This window comes from Nerophis lumbriciformis, linkage group LG14, assembly GCF_033978685.3.
Source record: "Nerophis lumbriciformis linkage group LG14, RoL_Nlum_v2.1, whole genome shotgun sequence".
NCBI lineage: Eukaryota > Metazoa > Chordata > Actinopteri > Syngnathiformes > Syngnathidae > Nerophis > Nerophis lumbriciformis.
The window spans coordinates 11,154,561-11,175,439 of NC_084561.2; the positions used below are offsets into that span (position 1 = coordinate 11,154,561).

General features: G+C 38.5%; 1 protein-coding gene across 4 annotated transcripts in view; it reads right to left on the bottom strand.

Moving 5' to 3' along the window:
- Positions 1-20,879, bottom strand: part of acap2a (ArfGAP with coiled-coil, ankyrin repeat and PH domains 2a) — a 109,340-nt gene that overhangs the window by 40,438 nt on the left and 48,023 nt on the right. For 3 of the 4 annotated variants that reach the window (XM_061976055.1, XM_061976056.1, XM_061976054.1), the window contains exons 5-8: positions 18,694-18,752; positions 17,019-17,202; positions 5,780-5,824; positions 5,609-5,704 (exon numbers count right to left, since the gene is read on the bottom strand). In XM_061976055.1, the coding sequence (XP_061832039.1) occupies positions 5,609-5,704; positions 5,780-5,824; positions 17,019-17,202; positions 18,694-18,752 (384 nt within the window). Of the gene's footprint in view, positions 1-5,608; positions 5,705-5,779; positions 5,825-5,959; positions 6,069-17,018; positions 17,203-18,693; positions 18,753-20,879 lie in introns of those variants that run through there. The other variant, XM_061976057.1, reaches the window with a different exon arrangement.

Below are 20,879 nucleotides of genomic sequence, written 5' to 3' on the forward strand. Positions count from 1 at the left end.
AATAGCGCTATTTCTATTGGTATTTGTATTGCTCCATTTGTAGTGTCATAATACTCAGTTATTTCTGTATTATTATTTATTTCACTCACTGCTTCTCTGCTATCACTTTTACCATCATATTTGTACATATTGTATTTGCTGATGTGGTCTATTGTTGTTGTTGTTGTGTTTGCTGTTGTTTTTGCCTCTCTGTCTTATCCCTCTCTTATCCCCATAATATCCCCCTGTCTGTCTTTTTTTCTCTTTCTATCCCCTCCTGCACCAAATGATAATATAAATACATGTAATAAAGTCAAATATAAATAAAGACAACAAGAGAGGTATCCCACACTTTTCTTTTGTAAAGTAAATTTGTACAGCCGAGATGGGCATCTACATCAACAATATGATGTGCCTGAGAAGCTGTATAGGACAAAACAAAAATAATAACACTAAAATAATAATAAAAATGTCACAATAAACAAGTTAACCACTGTACAGCAGTTATTATGATCAGCTCATTTTAAATGTTGTAATAAAAAAATGTGATTTCATCATCAAAAAATATATATATATATTTATTACCACACAAGAGTATCGAAAATTGCTATCGATTTTCAGGTAGTGGGAATTGGTACTGAATAGTTTCAAATCTGAATGGTCCCCAACCCTCAGAGGCGCTCTTTCCTCCAAACAAAAACAGACCCGCCGGCAGAAGATTCATCTTGCGTGAAATCAGGTGAAGAATGAATGGTTCTTTTCAACCCAGGGCGGAAACAAAAGGATCCTCTGAGCAGAGAGGAGAGCAACAAATGCTGGCAGTCGTAGGGGCAAATGTTCCAGTTCGCCTTGCGGCACAGGCCCCCCTCAATTTGTTGCTACAACGTGACCTCAATCAGAATGCAGGACAAAAGGCTCAGTATGTGATTACAGGTCAATTTAGTAAAATACCTGGATTTAACTGAGAAAACAGGTACGAGCTTCCAATTATTGCTTGTTTTCAGATGGCAACAAGCCATCTAACCCAAATGAATGCAGTAAGCGTAATATTCTAATATTATCAGAAACCTCAGATATCATCTCACACTTTTTCATACTGTATATTACTTTGGACAAAAACAGGCATTTATCTTTCTAGGGAGAGCTGTGCCTTTTGTTTTGTTGAGGCAGGAAATGGGTGGACGGCAGAGCAGCAGCCTGATAGCATCAGATGAGAAATATTTTCCTGCTGTCACAACCATAACAACAAGTCCAGTCGGGTGCAGATTGTGTGATCTGCATGCATTGAGAGGCTCCCAACATAACGTAATGTCCTATACAGTATATCTCACAATGACAACATCATGTTTAACCATTAACCCTTAGTTATGTACAGATGTTTTCTTTAAAACCAATGTAATTACATTTGTCTCTTTTGTGTTTCCTTCACCAGCCCCAATGGTTACAATAAAACAGTAGAAGTAATATTTCATGTTTGAAGTTATGTTATCAGACCTGCTGGCAGTGCCTGTATACTCCTCTCCACAGCCTCCTGACATTCTTCAACTTCATGGCAGGAGAGAAATAATCCACAATCCACTTGTGATGCTGAGTGCTCTTCCCTTGTCACTCTTGCACAGTTCCAAAGCTCAGACCTCCCTGGTTATGCTTCACGCTCACAATTTTCTGCCCTTTGCCTGTCGAAGCCACATGTTTCCAGTGGATGCCTCTTCCTTCCACATCAATCGCTTTGGAAGATACTGTCCTGAAATCTGCTTCTACAAAACTGGTCTTCCTTACAAATCAGTTAAGATGAGAGGTAAAAACTACACTTGTCTCACCGCTCCAGTTTGAAGGAATGCTGTCTGAACTTTTCAGACTTCTGTCTTGTTCTGAAGGTAACATTTTCTTTCCACTGTTCTTCCGCCCGAATGCAGCTAAGATAGGCTCCATCACCCCCCGCGACTCCAAAAGGGACAAGCGGTAGGAAATGGATGGATAGATGGGTGTTTTTCTCTTTGATTTGCTCTCCTGTTTCAGTCTTCAAAGCAGTTCAAAGAAAAGCCATCTTATTTGGCTTCTCTCTCCATCTTTGGAACCACTGTCATACTATCCAAAGCCCCTCCAAAGAGATTATTGGGTTCCTCAGCTGCGTTCTCTCAGCTGACTACTTCAGAGTTTGACGGTGGGAAAACACATTTCAAGGCTTTTAGTTGTTCTCTTCCTCATTCCTGGTTGTACTCAAATCATCATCTCAATCACACATGAGCTCAGAAGGAGGGCTGTTAGTCCCTTCAAAGGAACTATCAAAGGGAACGTTTGTGTGAGGTACAATGAAAAGGCTACTAAAAGCGTGGGCCGATCCAAATTTCGATATTTTCGATACCAGGGTGTAGGGTTGTACGGTATATGGGTACTAATTAATTTAAAAAGGCACTATAGTGCCTTTGAAAAATACTGGAACTTTATTTTTCATGGACATAATAGCAAACCGTGTAGTGACATTGCTGGTAATATGACCCCAGGCGCATGTGAGCCAACACACAGAGCACTTACAAGCGAAAACAGTGTGGAGACAGAAGAGGTATTTTGGCTTAAAAACTAACAATAAAGGTGGAGCTATAAACACTGAAATGCCGCTCTGAAAGCAGTGCTTTAAAACATAGCTAGGTAGGGGCTAATGTCCCTCCACAGTGTTTAGCTACTTCTAAATCAGTAATCCTCGCTTATATGTAAACTACGTTCTAACAAGTATCATCCCTGCAGGACAAGGAATAGCCTATCATGCTTCACTACATACCGTAGGAGGATACAATAGCTAACCGCTAACAGCAAGCTATCGCTCCTGAATGTAAACAAATGGGGGGGATCTATACAAACACAGACTAACAATTCCAAGTACAAGAGCCGTATATAGTAAATACAATGACTACATACATTTTTTTTTGTATCAAAAAATGTTTTGTCATTGTTGCTATTGTTCATAAACTCAGGAAATACATCCCCTGGACACAGGAGAACTTTATTAATGACCAATGTATGACCCTGTAACTACTTGGTCTTGGATCGATACCCAAAATCTAAGTGAAGTATCCAAACAACAGAAGAATACATGTTTATTACATTTTAACAAAAGTGTAGGTAGAACATGTTCAAAACAAAGTCATCAGATATTACCAGTAAATGAACAAGTAAATTAATAATCCATTCATTTTAAACCGCTTGTCTCTCATAATTTTGACAAAATAAGACAATGGGAAATGACACAATATGTTACTGCATACACCAGCAGCCAAAAAGTTTGCTTATTTATTACTAAAATAGAAGGTTTCTGGTATGTGCACTATGTGTAATGTATCATGATTTTCTTTTAAAATTACCGGTAAGCCAATAAATATATTTTTTCTGGTCACCTTTATTTTGAAAAGTATTGGAATGTATTGAAATACATTTTGGTAGCGGTACTGATACCTAGATATTGGAAGGAACATTTTTAAACATTTTACTTGAATGCATGTCATTAATTTGCACAAAACTTGGTAACAGTTGTATCTAAAATTCTTTCAGGCTGTATGTTGGAGTGAAATTTGCTCGCGAGCACACCAGGCGGAGTCTCACTCATCTTTGTACTGGTGTATGCATTGATATGGTCACTGACCGTATAGTGGTCAAAGTAAAAAAACTTGAACGGTCAAAGTAAATTGCATGATTAATCATGATTAAAGTCATATTTTTTGTGACTTATCACATTAATTGATTCGTTATTTTTGACAGCCCTAGTTTTTATTTGACTATATTGTGAATATAAAATATGTGAATTATGTTAAAATGCCTGATTTTAAAAATAAATAAATAAAAAACTAATAAGAAAGAAAGAAAGAAAAGGAATGCTGTATGTACGTTTGTAGGTACAAAAAACAAATGCGAAATATTTCAAAGCAATTGATACAATTTTAAAGACCTTGGAAAAAATGTTCCAATGGTATTTCAACTATTGTGATAGGGGGCTATGAATTTTTTAAGTTAAAGAATCAGTTGCTTATTTTGTCTTGAATTATTCATTAAAGACAATAGAGAAATGCGTGACCTATATTTTGGACAATTAACTGCAAAACATCATAGCTCCCCTATTATTTGTCAGAAATGCATGAAATAAAAAGCACATGGATTAGTTCAGTAACCCAAAGAAAATCACTTAATGATATAAATAAAAACTGGATGAATTTATTATTATTTTATTTAGTTTATTAGCGGCAAGAGCACACTTACGGTATAGCAGACCGCTTTGAATACAAACTGTGAATGGTTTAAAAACATAATAAAACACCATTTAGAGCGATAATTGTGCGTAAGTATAATACTTTCTGACCATGGTGGAGTGTTTTCTGTATGAAATGTTACACAATTTTCGTGGATTTTCATGGCGGCAGCCTCGGACAGACAGTTTCAGCGAGCACAAAAAACATGTTTTAAACATTATCGGATTTACTTCATATTTCAGGATTACGAAGACAGAGACATCTTAAACTATAAGTAAAGTGTCGCAAACTTACTTTCAAGTATAACTTTGTGTAATCTTGAGATGTAAAAATTTGCACCTTGATTAATGGGACTTCAAGACATTAAACCTAGGACTTTCGAAGTCGAGGTACTTCGGAGGAACGTGAACTACGTCATTAACCTTTGTGCTGTTCAATTACCCTAAATTCCGGACTATAAGCCGCTACTTTTTCCTACGCTTTGTACCCTGCGGCTTACAGAACGGTGCAGCTGATTTGTGGATTTTTCTTCTCTGAAGGCAATAATGCAAATATTTAAAAAAAACAGCAAAGACGCTCAATAGGTGCGTGTGTTTGTGCCATGGCGACATCTTTTGTACGAGTTTGCTCACTGCAGGTACTGCAGTGCCGCATTGCCCTTCTGTTTGGACTGAGCTTTCAACCGGAAGTACAAGTGGCGTTCCATAGTGTTTTTATTTGTATGGATTCTTCATTCATCACTCTTTTTGTGTTTTTTCAGGTTTGTAAATAACCTAATCATAATAACTTATTATGTCTGATTAACTAATTGGAGAGCTAGTTTCCCCAGCTTGTGAGTCCATGACGATGACTTCTGTTTTGTTTGATTAGTCCTTTGACTGCCGTGTTACAGGCACCGTTTGGAAACAATTGAGGTATGTAAATAAACATTTACAAAATCTTTCTGTGCAAATAACTCATTTCACAATGTATATATCTGCGGAAATCGTCCGGTGCGGCTAATATATGGAAGAAAAAAAAATTTCTTATAAAATTGACTCTATAGCCCGGAAAATACGCTAGTCCAAATATAACTACCCCGCACAGAAAATAATGACGCACAGCGCAAACCACCTTGATCTGAGCTGGCACGAGCCACTGCTGCAATGGAGATAAGTAGGTCAGCGGTCGATTGTCACGTACCTACTGTATGTATTATGTTGCACACAGCATGTATGAGCAAGCACATTTTTCAATTCAGTTCTGCCAAACCAAAATAATATATTAATGTTCATAATAATAATTATATGAATTATGTGACATTTTGATAGTCCATCAAACTAAATGAATAGTATTGTTCATGAGGTATAGGTAATGCACACGGTAAAAGGATGAGTGTATTTGCGTTGTACCTGTCCTCCGAGCTGTTTCATTAGAGGCTGTAATTCACTGAAGAGGTCATAGCCTTGGTGGAAAAAAGTCAGGTGGGCATACATGAAGGACAGCATCTGAGGAGAGGACAGTTGTTATTAATAACTTACAATACTTGTCGCTTCGCATGATTAATAGACAGGAATACTCACCGACTTTAGGATTTCCGATCTTCTCTTGGACTGCAGTACATTGATCTGTGAAAGTAAAATTGAGCGAGTTGGAGACATTTAAAGCCAGAGAGAAAAGTGGAGTTCCTAATACAAGCAGCAGGGGGAACTTTGTATGACCGCGGAAAATAAAGCTACAATCTTAAGACTACCGGTACTTGCCTGCAGCCTTTTGTCTCGGTTTCTCTGCATATCTGCTTTCTTCTGTGAGCACCAGGCTCCTACATCCCTCCACATCTCATAATAATGTGTTGCTAATTGGCCGGCCAAAGCGGTTTAAGGTCCGGGCTGCAGAGTAGAGAAGAGAGACGAGCGATTGTTTTTTGGGGAAACGTTTAAATTCCTTTCTGGACGCATTTACTGCGGTCAGGGATCTTTATAACAAAAAGGTGCAGCTACATTTAAACTTTGACACGATTAGAGCATTCATCATTAAGCCCCACACTAGGTCTACATTTCTAGTTATTGTGTGTTCAATTACTACTGTATTAGTTACAACTTCTTACTTGATACAGAGATAATAATTTTTTTGTGATACAACTATTAAGGTTTTTCATTTAAATATCTGTATATATTAGGGTTTCAGGCAAATTAGAGGCAGTTGTCATGTCACCTCATTGTTTAAATGATATCATTCTTTGATTAAGAAATAATCAATTATTACGCAACTTATGATGAGTTGTCATGATGTGGAACGATGTCGCTCAACAGACGCTCATACACGTACTTGTCTTTCACTTTAGGCCTTGTCCACATGAACACGGAGAGATAAAAGTTAAGTTAAAGTTAAAGTACCAATGATTGTCACACACAACGATCTTTGTCCACACCAGTGTGGTTTCATAACTGTCTATGTCTGCACACTAACACATACATGTGCTGTCATGCACATTTTGTCCAATCAGAAGCCTGGGAAAAGCAGCAACAGCCTCTGTTATTATTATGTTTATTTTGATATACTAGACATTAGGGCTTGGCGATATGGACGAAAAAGTATATCTCGATATCATACTTGCCAACCTTGAGACCTCCGATTTCGGGAGGTGGGGCGTGGGGGGCGGGGCGGGGCGTGGTTGGGGGCGTGGTTAAGAGGGGAGGAGTATATTTACAGCTAGGATTCACCATGTCAAGTATTTCACATATATATATATATATATATATATATATATATATATATATATATATATATATATATATATATATATATATATATATAAGAAATACTAAGTCAAGTATTTCATATATATATATATATAAATAAAAGAGATACTTGAATTTCAGTGTTCATTTATTTACACATATACACACACATAACACTCATCTACTCATTGTTGAGTTAAGGGTTGAATTGTCCATCCTTGTTCTATTTGTCACTATTTTTCTAACCATGCTGAACACCCTCACTGATGATGCATTGCTGTGTGGCGCGCAAAAAGTGCTTTCATCAAATGCACTAGATGGCAGTATTGTACTGTTTGAGTGTCACAACATTGCTGTGTACTGCAGACGAACTGCTTTACGTAGACAAAACGTGACTGCTGTTGTTGTGTGTTGTTACCGCGCTGGGAGGACGTTCATGAAACTGCCTAACAATAAACCCACATAAGAAACCAAGAACTCGCCCTCGATCATTCTACAGTTTTAACATGATTGGGCAGGTATGCTGTTTATTTTGTGTGCCTGAATTTCGGGAGATTTTCGGGAGAAAATTTGTCCTGGGAGGTTTTCGGGAGAGGCGCTGAATTTCGGGAGTCTCCCGGAAAATCCGAGATGGTTGGCAAGTATGCGATATATTTTTACTTAAACTCGATATTCGATATATATCTCAATATATTTTCCGGTGAAAATATTTATATAAAATATATTCATTTTTGAGTGAAATTCACTGAAATTGAACTGAATGACAACTGTACTGTAAACAGTCAGTGGCATTTTGATTAACCGGTTACTCAAGATGGGTATTAACATCACAGAAAAAAAACTGTTTAAGTATCACAGAATTACATAAGATAAATAAAATAGAAAAACAAAGAATGTATACATAACATAGAAAAATATTCTTTCTACATAAAATAGTTAACATAGCTGTTTAAATAATACAAAATGTATCAAACTCAGATAAAAAATAAATTTGCAGGCAGGCACATTTTAATTGGCCTAGTGGTTAGAGTGTCCGCCCTGAGATCGGTAGGTTGTGAGTTCAAACCCCGGCCGAGTCATACCAAAAATGATAAAAATGGGACTCATTACCTCCCTGCTTGGCACTCAGCATTAAGGGTTGGAATTGGGGGTTAAATCACCAAAAAATGATTCCCGGGCACAGCCACCGCTGTTGCTCCCCTCACCTCCCAGGGGGTGAACAAGGGTGATGGGTCAAATGCAGAGAATAATTTCGCCACACCTAGTGTGTGTGTGACAATCATTGGTACTTTAACTTTAACTTTAATAATACAAAATGTATCAAACTCAGATAAAATATAAATTTGCAGGCAGGCACTTTTTAATTCCCAGTGGACGATGTAATGGACTGTCACACACGTACGGTTCTGGTCAGTGCCAAGTAAGTGACTTGACTTAATAGTGCGACTATGATCTTCCTCACTTTGGCATACATTTTTGCCTGCATTTCTCATGCAAAATATGCCCGGCTTGGAAACTCGAGAGCAGTTTTGATGTGTGCTTACATGGTAAACAACTCAAATTAATGTTTTATTTAGACGCATACATTTGTCCATATGTGGCCAAGTAGACGCATTGTGTGTTTCCTGGACGTCGTCTACATCGCTAAAAGAAACATCTAAGGAAGAGAATCCCTCTGCCATCTTCCACTAGTTTTCTTGTTGCTTTTTGTGGCTTTTAATGCTTCACAATCAAACACTTTTATGTTAAAATACTGAACAGATGTTTATTGGGATAAGGTAAACATCTGTTCAGTATTTTAACATAAAAGTGTTTGATTGTGAGGCATTAAAAGCCACAAAATGCAACGGGTCCATCAGACCCACAAACACTGGCTGAGTATCAACAATATGAACATTACACAAGGGTTAATATATAAATCGCCCGCTTTCTCTTCTCCGACTCTCTTGTCATTTGGGATGTCTGTCGTGATTTCCCTTCCTGGTTCGACCATGAATCAATTTAAGTGGACCCCGACTTAAACAAAGTGAAAAACTTATTCGGGTGTTACCATTTAGTGGTCAATTGTATGGAATATGTACTTCACTGTGCAACCTACTAATAAAAGTCTCAATCAATCAATCAAACCCGCCCTATCTTGCCTCTGATTGGCCTATCCGTAATGTTTTGCCATAATCTTAACCAATCATGACTCATCATAGTAAACAACCAACCTATCATGGATGTTCTTATACGTAAACCAACCAATCATCATGGATTTTCTCGTATATGTTGTCCCCTGCCTGTGGAGTTGCACTCGTCCACTTCTCTCTTTCTCTTCTCCCTCTCCCTTTTTTTGTAGGATTTGAATGTGTGTGTGAATGTTGTCTGTCTGTAAGTGTTGGCCCTGCGATGAGGTGGCGACTTGTCCAGGGTGTACCCCGCCTTCCGCCCATGTGCAGCTGAGATAGGCTCCAGCACCCCCCGCGACCTCGAAAGGGACAAGCGGTAGAAAATGGATGTATGGATTGCTTAGCTAACCGCTACATGGGTCTAAACATAGCTAAGCTAAGGAAATCGCTACTTATTTAAAAGTAGTGAAGCTACTGCCAAGCTAATGGGAAATTTAGTTAAGCTACATAGCGAATATTTGCTTGTGTGTTGTTGTTGTTGTTGTTGTTGTTGTTGTTGTTGTGGGTCAGTGCAGTGGATGGGAGCGTGAAAGCGCGTCTTGGAAGGAGGAAGGGGAGGGGTTTAATAGACCATAGGGCAGAAAAGCGCGGGAGAATCAAGGAACACGACAAATAAGCGGCGTTGGGTCAATTTAACGTGAAATAAATTATATCGATATTTTCTTAATTCATATCTTCTTTAAAAATACATCGATACATCTTACAAATTCGATATATCGCCCAGCCCTACTAGACATACAATAGCCATTTATTTATTCTGATCATCATTCAAATTATAATGTTCCTGTGTACATGGACCCTGACAAAAATGATCTGATTATGACGTGCATTTTCATGCATCACACCTTAAATCGGAATACTTAACTGAGACGTGCGCAGAACCTAACAAACGAAAATGGCGGAATCTTTTGGACAAGTTTGCTCACAGCAGGTGCTGAAGAAGAATTAGACTTCCACTGTTAACAAATATGGCTTTGTGCATCTCTGCTTGTCCGAAGTTATCACAGTATTTATTTATCACTTTTTTCTTTCTGTTCACTACTTTTGTCTTACCTTTCTTTTTGAAATATAGCTGTTCTGTGCTTTTTATGTTGTGGTTATGTACGGGTTGCAGCGCGTCTGCATGTTACTAAATTCTGTGGATGGGTTTGAGGCTAGCAGTTAGCACTTGGAGTAACTGTAAAGTTGTGAATAAAACAGCTCGTTAAAAGACAACTGGATCCCTTCTTTTATTATTACATGGACACATGACACTCCATACCATACTTTTGTTTTTGATAGTCTTAAAGCAACAGATTTAATAGTATAAAACGCTACATCTGTACATGTTGAATGGGGGGGAGACAGCAGCAAGACAATTGCTTCATTCGGAAAACATTAAATTTAGTCCTTGCTCCACCACCAAAGTATAGCTGACATCAAAGACATGCAGTAAGGATATTTTTAACTCGAATTTCAGAAGAAGTGTTTTCATGCACTACAATCTGAATGACTTTCGGCATAAACCACCCGTCGCGATCAGAATTTAATTTTGATCCGAACGTGTGTGATCAGGTCAGAATATTCCGAATGGCATTTTATTCCGGTTAGGCTTTTAATCCGATTAAATGTGTCCATGTGCACATAACTAATGTATGCTAAGCTAACGTACATTATCTTTAAAACCAGCCTGCACTTACACAGAGCCCTGGGAACATTATGAATCTCTTTTAGAGTTTAAAGCGTACATACGTGCCTGTGCTGCTGAAACCCAACACTCATGGAATTATAACATGTTTAATTAGCAACCTGGTGATATATTCATTATATGTGCAGTGAAGTGTACATCATTTCTAAAATCAGCGCACACTTTAAAGCAGCCAAGGAAGCTTCTTGAATGTTTAAGTGCCTAAAGTGTGCGGATTTGTGTGTGTCGCTGCAAAACTCTTGTGGAATTATTAAGCATTTCCAAAACAGCTAATATTAATTAGTGCTGGCGGGAATGTCGCAAAGCCCATTTTGATGCATCTTTTTTTATAATTGTTGAGTGAAAATAGAAGCAAGTTTACGTTGCTTCTTCTTATAGTGCATTTAAAGCCAGCAAGGCAGTGTTGTTGAGCTTTGGAAATGACAGCATGTAAAAACACGTGTTTGTGTGGACATGGCCTTAGATCGTAATGGAGCTATATTAGGACCAAAAGCTTTGCACTTGAGAAAAGTGACTTTGAATGTTGAATTTTGAAAAATAGGTCTTTGTATTCAAAATAAAAATAAATGCCCACCATTTTTTTTCAGGTTGAATATAATTTTGATTCACACTTATTTATAGGAATTATTTTCATGTTCATGTATTTCGGTTTGAACTTCTGTTTTTTTTTCAGATTTCTATCTTATTTTGTACAGTTTACATTATTTTTTTCAGTTTCACATTTGAACTTTTGTCCCTTTTTCAGCGAGGCGAGCGTGTGAGGGTTGTGGACTAATAATGACGGACGGCTCAGCAAAGAATAAGGTGCTTACTTAGAAACTAATTGAGTTTAACCCAAAACTTTATATACGATACACCAGGGGTGCCCAGACTATTTCCAGGGAATGCCACAAGTCAAGTACAAAAAAATACGACTCAGAAACTGCAACATTAGCTACAAATGCTAGCAGGTTAATGTTAGCATGCAGCAAGAACCAAAATATATGACTGAGGTGTATACCTGCAAAATTTGCTAAAAAGTTAAAAATATTTGGCACTGAGGTTTACACCTGCAAATAAAGCAAAAAAAAACACTAGCATGCTAATATTAGCATACTAACCAATGCGCCGCAGGCCAATAAAAAACTGTCTCAGGGCCATTTGTGGCCCCCAGTCCGTATTTTGGATACATCATGCAAAAGTGTGACTCCAAATTATATTTGACCTGAAAAAAATTGTGTGCATTTAGTTTTATTTTGAATACAATTATGTATTTTTAAAAATTCAATATCAAAACTTGAACTTTCAGTTTCAAAGTATATCTTTTTGAGTACAAACTTTTGGCCCTAATCTAGCTCCGTGGGCTGCAGTGAATAAATTATCTGAAAAATTTCTCAATTGCTTCTCACAGGACACAAATGGTAACGGTTTGATTGGGCTGTGCCAGCAGTTTGCCACATAGATTTCCAATACACAGACATGAAAGCAAGAAAAACTGTCAGAGCTGAGCCTCGTCAAGGGAGAGAAATGATGCAATGAGCCATTGGAGCATATTTCCAAACCCTATTTTCTGCATTTTTCTTTGCCTTCCTTACCTACCAACTCTGTATCAAATTGCATTCATGCATTGCTCATTCTACTACAAATTATACTTCCGGAAATGTTACTTGTGTTAGAGCACACTTCTTTTCTCTTTGCTCCTCTTTTGCATATTATTTGTTTTGCACTGTGCATCTACCTCACTAGTAAGAGCAATCACTACATTTCTATAGCTAAATCCACTATCATATGTTTAGAGTGTATTTAGTGCAATCAAGCACAGCTGCGGTTCATTCTCCCTTGTGCCACATCAGCGTTTTTATCCCTGACTCAAGGAATTGGAATTACAGTTCAAAAGAGATTGCTAGTACAGCACTTTAAATCTCCTTTTTGTAAAACAAATGTGTGCCTCAACTTAGCTGTGTTGTTCTGAAAACAAACAGTCTTTGGAAAACACATGAAAAATGTAATATTAAGCCTAAATAATAGTAAATATGGAAAACAAAGCAGTGTCTAGTACAATTTAATGATACGGTTCAACCAGTTCAAGTATCGATAATGGTAGTACTCTATGTACTCAGTGGCCTAGTTGGTAGAGTGTCCGCCCTGAGATCGGTAGGTCGTGAGTTCAAAACCCCGGCCGAGTCATACCAAAGACTATAAAAATGGGACCCATTCACTCAAGGGTTGGAATTGGGGGTTAAATCACCAAAAATGATTCCCGGGCGCGGCACCGCTGCTGCTCACTGCTCCCCTCACCTCCCAGGGGGTGAACAAGGGGATGGGTCAAATGCAGAGGACAAATTTCACCACACCTAGTGTGTGTGACAATCATTGGTACTTTAACTTATTGGCAAGGACTTGACGATACGATACGTATCCTGATACTTGAGTGACGATACAGTATAGAAATATTGTGATATTTTGCAACATTCTACATAGGGATAGGTATTAATTTCATTTTTAATGTACTATTTAAAACTAGAGATAAAAACATAAATATGCTTTAAAATGTAATATAGGAAATTATCGGTATCGGTTTTAAAATTATCGGTATCAGTTTCAAAAAGTTAAATTTATGACTTTTTAAAACGCCGCTGTGTACACGGACGTAGGGAGAAGTACAGAGCGCCAATAAACCTTAAAGGCACTGCCTTTGCGTGCCGGCCCAGTCACATAATATCTACGGCTTTTCACACACACAAGTGAATGCCACGTATACTTGGTCAACAGCCATACAGATCACACTGAGGGTGGCCGTATAAACAACTTTAACACTGTTACAAATATGCGCCACACTGTGAACCCACACCAAACAAGAATGACAAACACATTTCGGGAGAACATCCGCACCGTAACACAACATAAACACAAAAGTACAAATACCCAGAACCGCTTGCAGCACTAACTCTTCCGGGACGCTACAATATACACCCCCCGCTAGTCCCTACCAACCCCCCGCCCCCTCAACCCCGCCCACCTCAACCTCCTCAAGCTCTCTCAGGGAGAGCATGTCCCAAATTCCAAGCTGCTGTTTTGAGGCATGTTAAAAAAAATAATGCACTTTGTGACTTCAATAATAAATATGGCAGTGCCATGTTGACATTTTTTTCCATAACTTGAGTTGATTTATTTTGGAAAACCTTGTTACATTGTTTAATGCATCCAGCGGGGCATCACAACAAAATTAGGCATACTAATGTGTTAATTCCACGTCTGTATATATCGGTATCGGTTGATATCGGTATCGGTAATTAAGAGTTGGACAATATCGGAATAACGGATATCGGCAAAAAAGCCATTATCGGACATCTCTATTTAAAACTGAGCTGATAATGATAACTGTGCTATCTAGTTGTTATCACTTGCTTTATTATTACATTTCTGAGTCTCATTTGCAAATATTCTATAGTAGATGTTGCATGCAGTCAAAATTCCAAGACAATAATAAAAATAGCATTGCATAGGCTACGGTGTGTTGACTAGCTAGGAAGTAGTGTTTGCCATGAAGCTGAATGTGCCATTTTTCCCCCCCCCCTGCTTGCTCTCAACAATGGCGGACGCTTTCCTTCCCTCTCCCTTATCTTTCTCAACTTTGCTTCTTCGTCTCGTCTCAACTTTCTTGGAGTCTCTCTGCGCACTGTTCTCCAAATATAAACACAGAATGGATCGAATGGTCTCTTAATGCAATTGACATGATTTTCTCGATTAGGGAAAAGCTCAGGTTAGTTAGAGGGAGCCTGTCTGCGGAAAAAATAAATCCCCGAAATGATGAAAAACGGTAAATTGTGAACATATTACTATGAATGTGTCTGTTACTACATAATATATCGACTTGCAGTGTGTATACAAAAGGTTGATGGAGGGTTTTGAAGTTGTTTTAGAGGGCTTTGAAGACTACACGGGGGACTACCATTAGCCGCATCTTTCAAGCGTTTATCTATCTTTAAAATCCTAAAAAAAAAAAGCCATGTGTGTTCTTGCCTCTCATAATGATAGTTAACGATAGGCAAAATTCCCCAAAAAGTGCAGTTCCCCTTAAATGCTAACGTGAAGAGTATAATTATTTATTCATATTCGAATGCAGCTGAGATAGGCTCCAGCGACCCCAAAAGGGACAAGCGGTAGAAAATGGATGGATGGATGGATATTCATATACGTTATTTATTCACATTCAACTACATTTAGAGATATTTACATTTGTGGAAAAATTGCTGGGGGAAATATATTAAAAAAAAGATAAATTTACTTAAACATTTCACGGCCCCCTGCCGTACCTGGCACCTATTGAAGTCCTCTAAACTAATTGATGTATTACTTGTTTACTAAAATAATCGAGAGCCGGAGCCCTACTTAGGTTCATAAATAATTTTATTATCAGCCTCCTTCTCCTTATGTCTCAGACCAGTTACAAGAAAATGTGCAAGAAATGGCTATTTTCTGTTATGCTGACAACTGCTTACGTTGACATGAGTCAACCACTCGGAGGTGCATCGAACTAATTGAGTTGCACTGTAGAATTTTGGACATACTTCTCAACATATAGACTTTTGCTAGTCAAATTAGATTAGGGATGTCCCGATCCGATATTTGGATCGGATCGGCCGCCGATATTTGCCAAAAAATGCGTATCGGCAAGGCATGGGAAAATGCCGATCCAGATCCAGTTTTAAAAAAAACTCCGGTCCGTGTTTTCCAACGCACCGATTTAAATAATACATTCCACTTTTCTGCTGCTCCCTAATTTCCGTTCCGCATTTTCCAGCACACCTTCAACACATCCACAGGTCTGTGGATTCTCACGCAGTTGCTTTTAGCTGCTGGCATTACACGACAGGCTCTTCTCACTCTTTCCTGTGTCTCCCTCTCACAGACAGAAAGCGCACCTTCTTACACACGTCACATACTGTCATGTCATACGTCACATACTGTCACGTCATACGTCACATACGTATACGTCCTCCCCGAGCAGAGAGGTAGCAGCATGGCTAACGTTAGCTGTGATGCTAGCGCAGCCGCTAAGGTGCGCGCCTGTGCAATTGCGCTCTGCGCACGGCAAATCTATGCCACGCACAAAATCAAATAAAAAAATAAGTGCATAACAATTTTTGACACACGGACACGACAGCGAAAACAGTTTCCGTCATCATTGTTCAAATATTGTAACGTCTGTCGAGACGCTTATCTCCATTCGGTGCCACACGTCCACACCATCAAAATGCAGAGGCAAACATTTCCAGATCAACACCGTATGAAAAAATTTGTGATTGTTTTAGTTGTGATTTCCTTCTCTGCATGAAAGTTTAGAAGTAGCATATATTAATGCAGTATGAAGAAGAATGTTTTAATGTAGACATGCAAGCCTTGAAAGAAAATTTTGAAAACCAAGACTACATTTCCTGCAAATGGATGCATTTCTACCCTATATTTTAACTTTAGATTTATTCTCATATCAAAGTCTTTTGGCTGTCTTTTTGACACTTACATCCGGCGCCCCCCTCCACACCCTGGATTATAAATAATGTAAATAATTCAATGTGATTATCTTGTGTGATGACTGTATTATGATGATAGTATATATCTGTATCATGAATCAATTTAAGTGGACCCCGACTTAAACAAGTTGAAAAACTTATTGGGGTGTTACCATTTAGTGGTCAATTGTACGGAATATGTACTTCACTGTGCAACCTACTAATAAAAGTCTCAATCAATCAATCAAAACACATAGAATCATCATACTGCTGTGATTATATGCATCAAGTGTTCATTCAAGGCTAAGGCAAAATATCAAGATATATATCGTGTATCGCAATATGGCCTTAAAATATCGCAGTATTAAAAAGCCATATCGCCCAGCCCTAGCTCAATGATGCCATTTCTGTTTGTCATGTATAATTTTGTCTATTTTGTGTTTATCCTTGAATAAACAGGTCAGTTTCTTGTTACCAACCATTGTGTATTATTCAAACTCCCCTAATTCAGCTGGCTAGTTGTTATCAAGAGTACTAAAACCCTTTTCAACATGATTCTGACAACTAAGTAGGCTAAATAACTTTAAACTTTAATACATGCTCGGATAGGCCAGTATGGGTCAGTATCGGTATCGGATCGGAAGTGCAAAAACAATATCGGTATCGGATCGGAAGTGCAAAAACCTGGATCGGGACATCCCTAAATTAGATGCCTTGATATGGCGTCATACCTGTAGAACGTAGTCGAGGACTATGTGTCGGAAGCACTTGCGCGTGGCGGTGAGGATGTTGGTTGCTTCTTCCACTTCGTGCTGCTTGTTGCGAGGAGCCTGGGCGTTCTTGATCAGCGCCGCCTCCTTCTCTTCACTGACTTTGTCAAACTGCTTTTTCGCTTCTTTGAACTTACGCAGGTCGCTGGCAAAAGAGAGACAGGTGTGTGACGTTATAAATTCGGATTGCTTTACCGAACCTATGGTGACAAAAGATGTCGGTAGCAACCACATTACCATGTTGGGTGATAGTTACACAGCGAGGTCAAATTAGGTTGAATTAAAACCAGAACTGCACTTTATGGGGGAATTTTGCCTATCATTCACAATCCCTATGTAAGACGAGAACTCATATATTTTTATTTTTTGATGCAGAAGTCATGACATCATTTTCTCTATTGCGCCCGTAAAGCCCTTTCAAAAAAACATCCAAAATCAGCCAACAATACTCCATTTATGTCTCGTTACCTGAAAAGTAAGGTATTAGGGTAGGATATTGTATAAAGGTGAATTATTTATTATAAGTTTGAGTTATACCTCATATAAAAAAGTGAAAACTCGCTCCTTAGCTGCACCTACGTAAGGACTATGATTATTTCTTCATCTAAACATCTCACTAATCGCCACTCCAGTGAGAGCAGACACTGTACAGTAAGTGATTGTTTTATTATGGTCATAGTTGGTATTTCTTGTTTAGCACTTAGCAATAGTACTACTTGCTGGATCTCACTATCTCACAGCTTGTACAACTTGTAGCTCATCCTTCATAGGTTCAAGATTAAAAATATAAGGTTCTGGATCATAATTTGTCCTAAAGTAGTGGTTTTCGGCTCATGAAGTCTGCTATGATTAGTAATATGTGTTGTTGAAGGAAATAGCGAACATTGCAATGCGTCTGTGAAATTAATGCACCACAGTATACTTAAAATTACCAGAATGCGCATATGATGCGTTATTATGAATGTGCCTGTTACTACATTACATATATACTTAAAGACTGCACAGTACAGTGTATAAAATGATAATGGAGACGCTTGAATTTTTTAGAGCGCTTTGTAGACTGAATAGAGCGACTCCCATAGACTTCATTGTTAGCTGACTTTTGCTAGCATTTATTTATGATTTAGAATGCATAAAAAAGAAAAACTTGTGCTCGTCTTACCTTAGGATTGTGAATGATAGGCAAAATTCCAAAAAAGTGCAGTTCTCCCTTAATTAAGACTTGGGTTTTGAATATGCTAATGAAACCGTGTCTGCTAGTGTTTGCATACATACTGAAAATAGCTTCATGTCCCACATTTGTCCTCTGCTGTCTCTCGGCTTAGAAAGCTAAGTCATATCTAAATGCTGCAAGGCAGTGGATAATTATGGAGGAACGTACTTCCCTGCTTCGTCTGAGAAGCATGGTGAATACTGATGTAGGTGTTAAGCCTGGTGAGCCAGGGGCAAAAAAAAAAAAGCAAATTCCTAAAAATAAAACAAATCAGGGTCGATGTACAGTACAAACCCACCTGGAACTGATTGTACACAGGAAGAGAGATATTTATGCATCCAAAATGGTAATTTTAAGTGGATTCCTCAGACATAGATGTGGAATAATGGTCATTTCTTATATCATCATTCAGTTGATACTCACTCTTTAACAAATGTTTGCAGCTGGATCTTGATTGATCTCTGAGCCTGATCGAATAGTATCTGCAAAGAAGGAATGCAAAAAAACGTTTGTTTCTATCCTTTTTGAGTCATCCACTTATAAAACAGATACTTTGCAAAGATTTTCCACAAGCAATTCACTCTTAGGAGTGTCCCGATTGCCGATACCGAAATTGGTCCGATACGATGTCAGACTGAATTGAACATACTTTTATTATTTTGTAGTGTAGAATGCTGACAAAGGGTTTGATCAAGTAAAATGACTAAAAAGGAGAATAACGACAGGTATGAAAAACATTAACCTAAATATTATTATGTGTCTGGAATTCACTTATAATTCCTTGAGGTTGAAGTGGAGCAGAAATTGCTTTTGGTGACAATTACTGGCCATAATAATTCATTAAGTTTGTTACTGAATCCTTTCAAATACGCTTCTGCCTTGGACACTTTAAAGTTAAAGTTAAAGTTAAAGTACCAATGATTGTCACACACACACTAGGTGTGGCGAAATTATTCTCTGCATTTGACCCATCACCCTTGATCACCCCCTGGGAGGTGAGGGGAGCAGTGGGCAGCAGCGGTGGCCGCGCCCGGGAATCATTTTGGTGATTTAACCCCCAATTCCAACCCTTGATGCTGAGTGCCAAGCAGGGAGGTAATGGGTCCCATTTTTATAGTCTTTGGTATGACTCGGCCGGGGTTTGAACTCACAACCTACCGATCTCAGGACGGACACTCTAACCACTAGGCCACCGTATGTAGGGGTGTAACAGTATCTGTTTTGTATTGAACCGTTTCGGTACGGGGCTTTTGGTTCGGTACGGGGGTGTACCGAACGAGTTTCTAAGCTAAAGTCTTAACAAGCTGCTTTGCTTCTTCTGCCGCTCTCTCAGCACCCAGCATTGTCCCACCCACACAACCATCTGATTGGCGGTAACAGCCAATCAGCAGTGCGTATTCAGAGCGCATGTAATCAGCGCTTCAGCGTCGAGCAGATAGGTGTTTAGCAGGTGAGCATCAGGCAGCGGACTCTCCCCAAATTAAAATAAACACCTCCCAGTCAACTACTAGTAACATCACTATGAGTCCGTTGACGTTCTAGAAACTTAAACTGCAGCTCAGCTCGCTCGCAGTCCTGGCTTGAGGTGAAGGCTAATTAGCTTTTAGCGTAGCGTTAGCTGATTTTGCGGTGTGTGTGTGTGTGTGTGTGTGTGTGCGTGTGTGTGTGTGTGTAGTCTCTCCTATTGCTATTGTACTATTTTTTCAGCTATAGTTACATTAATCATTAGTAATGGAGCAGCCTAGTTTCGAATGGCAGGGTCCCTGCTATCACATGTTGATAAAAATATAACATTTACATAATAAAAATCAACTACAGGCTTCCCAAATGCTGTAATAAATTAAGCATGATGAGTTGACTTGAAACTGTTTAATGTTGCACTTTTTATATGGAGAAGAAAAGTTTTGTCATTCTATTTAATCTGAGCATCAATTTGAGGCAGTTTAATGTTGATTAACGTGGGCAGAATTATTATAGTGTTCCCAATGTTAAAAGGATAAAGCCATTGTTTATAAATTTGGTAAATAAATAACCAAAAAATGTATATTTTGTTGTTTTCTTACTGTACCGAAAATGAACCGAACCGTGACCACTGAACCGAGGTACGTACCGAACCGAAATTTTTTTGTACCGTTACAACCCTAACCGTATGTGTAAGTAATATGCAACTTTAATTATTTTACACTTATTTATGTTGACATAAGTGGTTTGAAACGGCAATATTGTTCAACTATATTATGTATGTCTTATCTTGTATAGAATGGACTTTATTTATCCCACAATAAGGAAATAATGTATGATTATATCTTATTATTATGTATGCCAATATCGGATCGTGACACCCCTGTTCATTCATACTATGGATTCTATGCAATGTGCTAACCAGACGGGACAATATGCGCAGTATGGCTCGTTCCAGCAAACAGATTGAGCACTGTTTTGGGATCATGTGCCGAGTGGAAACAACCGCTGAGCATCAGCTGATGTGACCAGCGTTCGCTCGCCCAATTAACGTTCTCATGCAACTCTAACCGTACATTTCAAGTTTGGATGTTTTTTTAATGTAATATTAAGTCTTCATTTTGTCCACAGTCCATAAGTCTACTTGG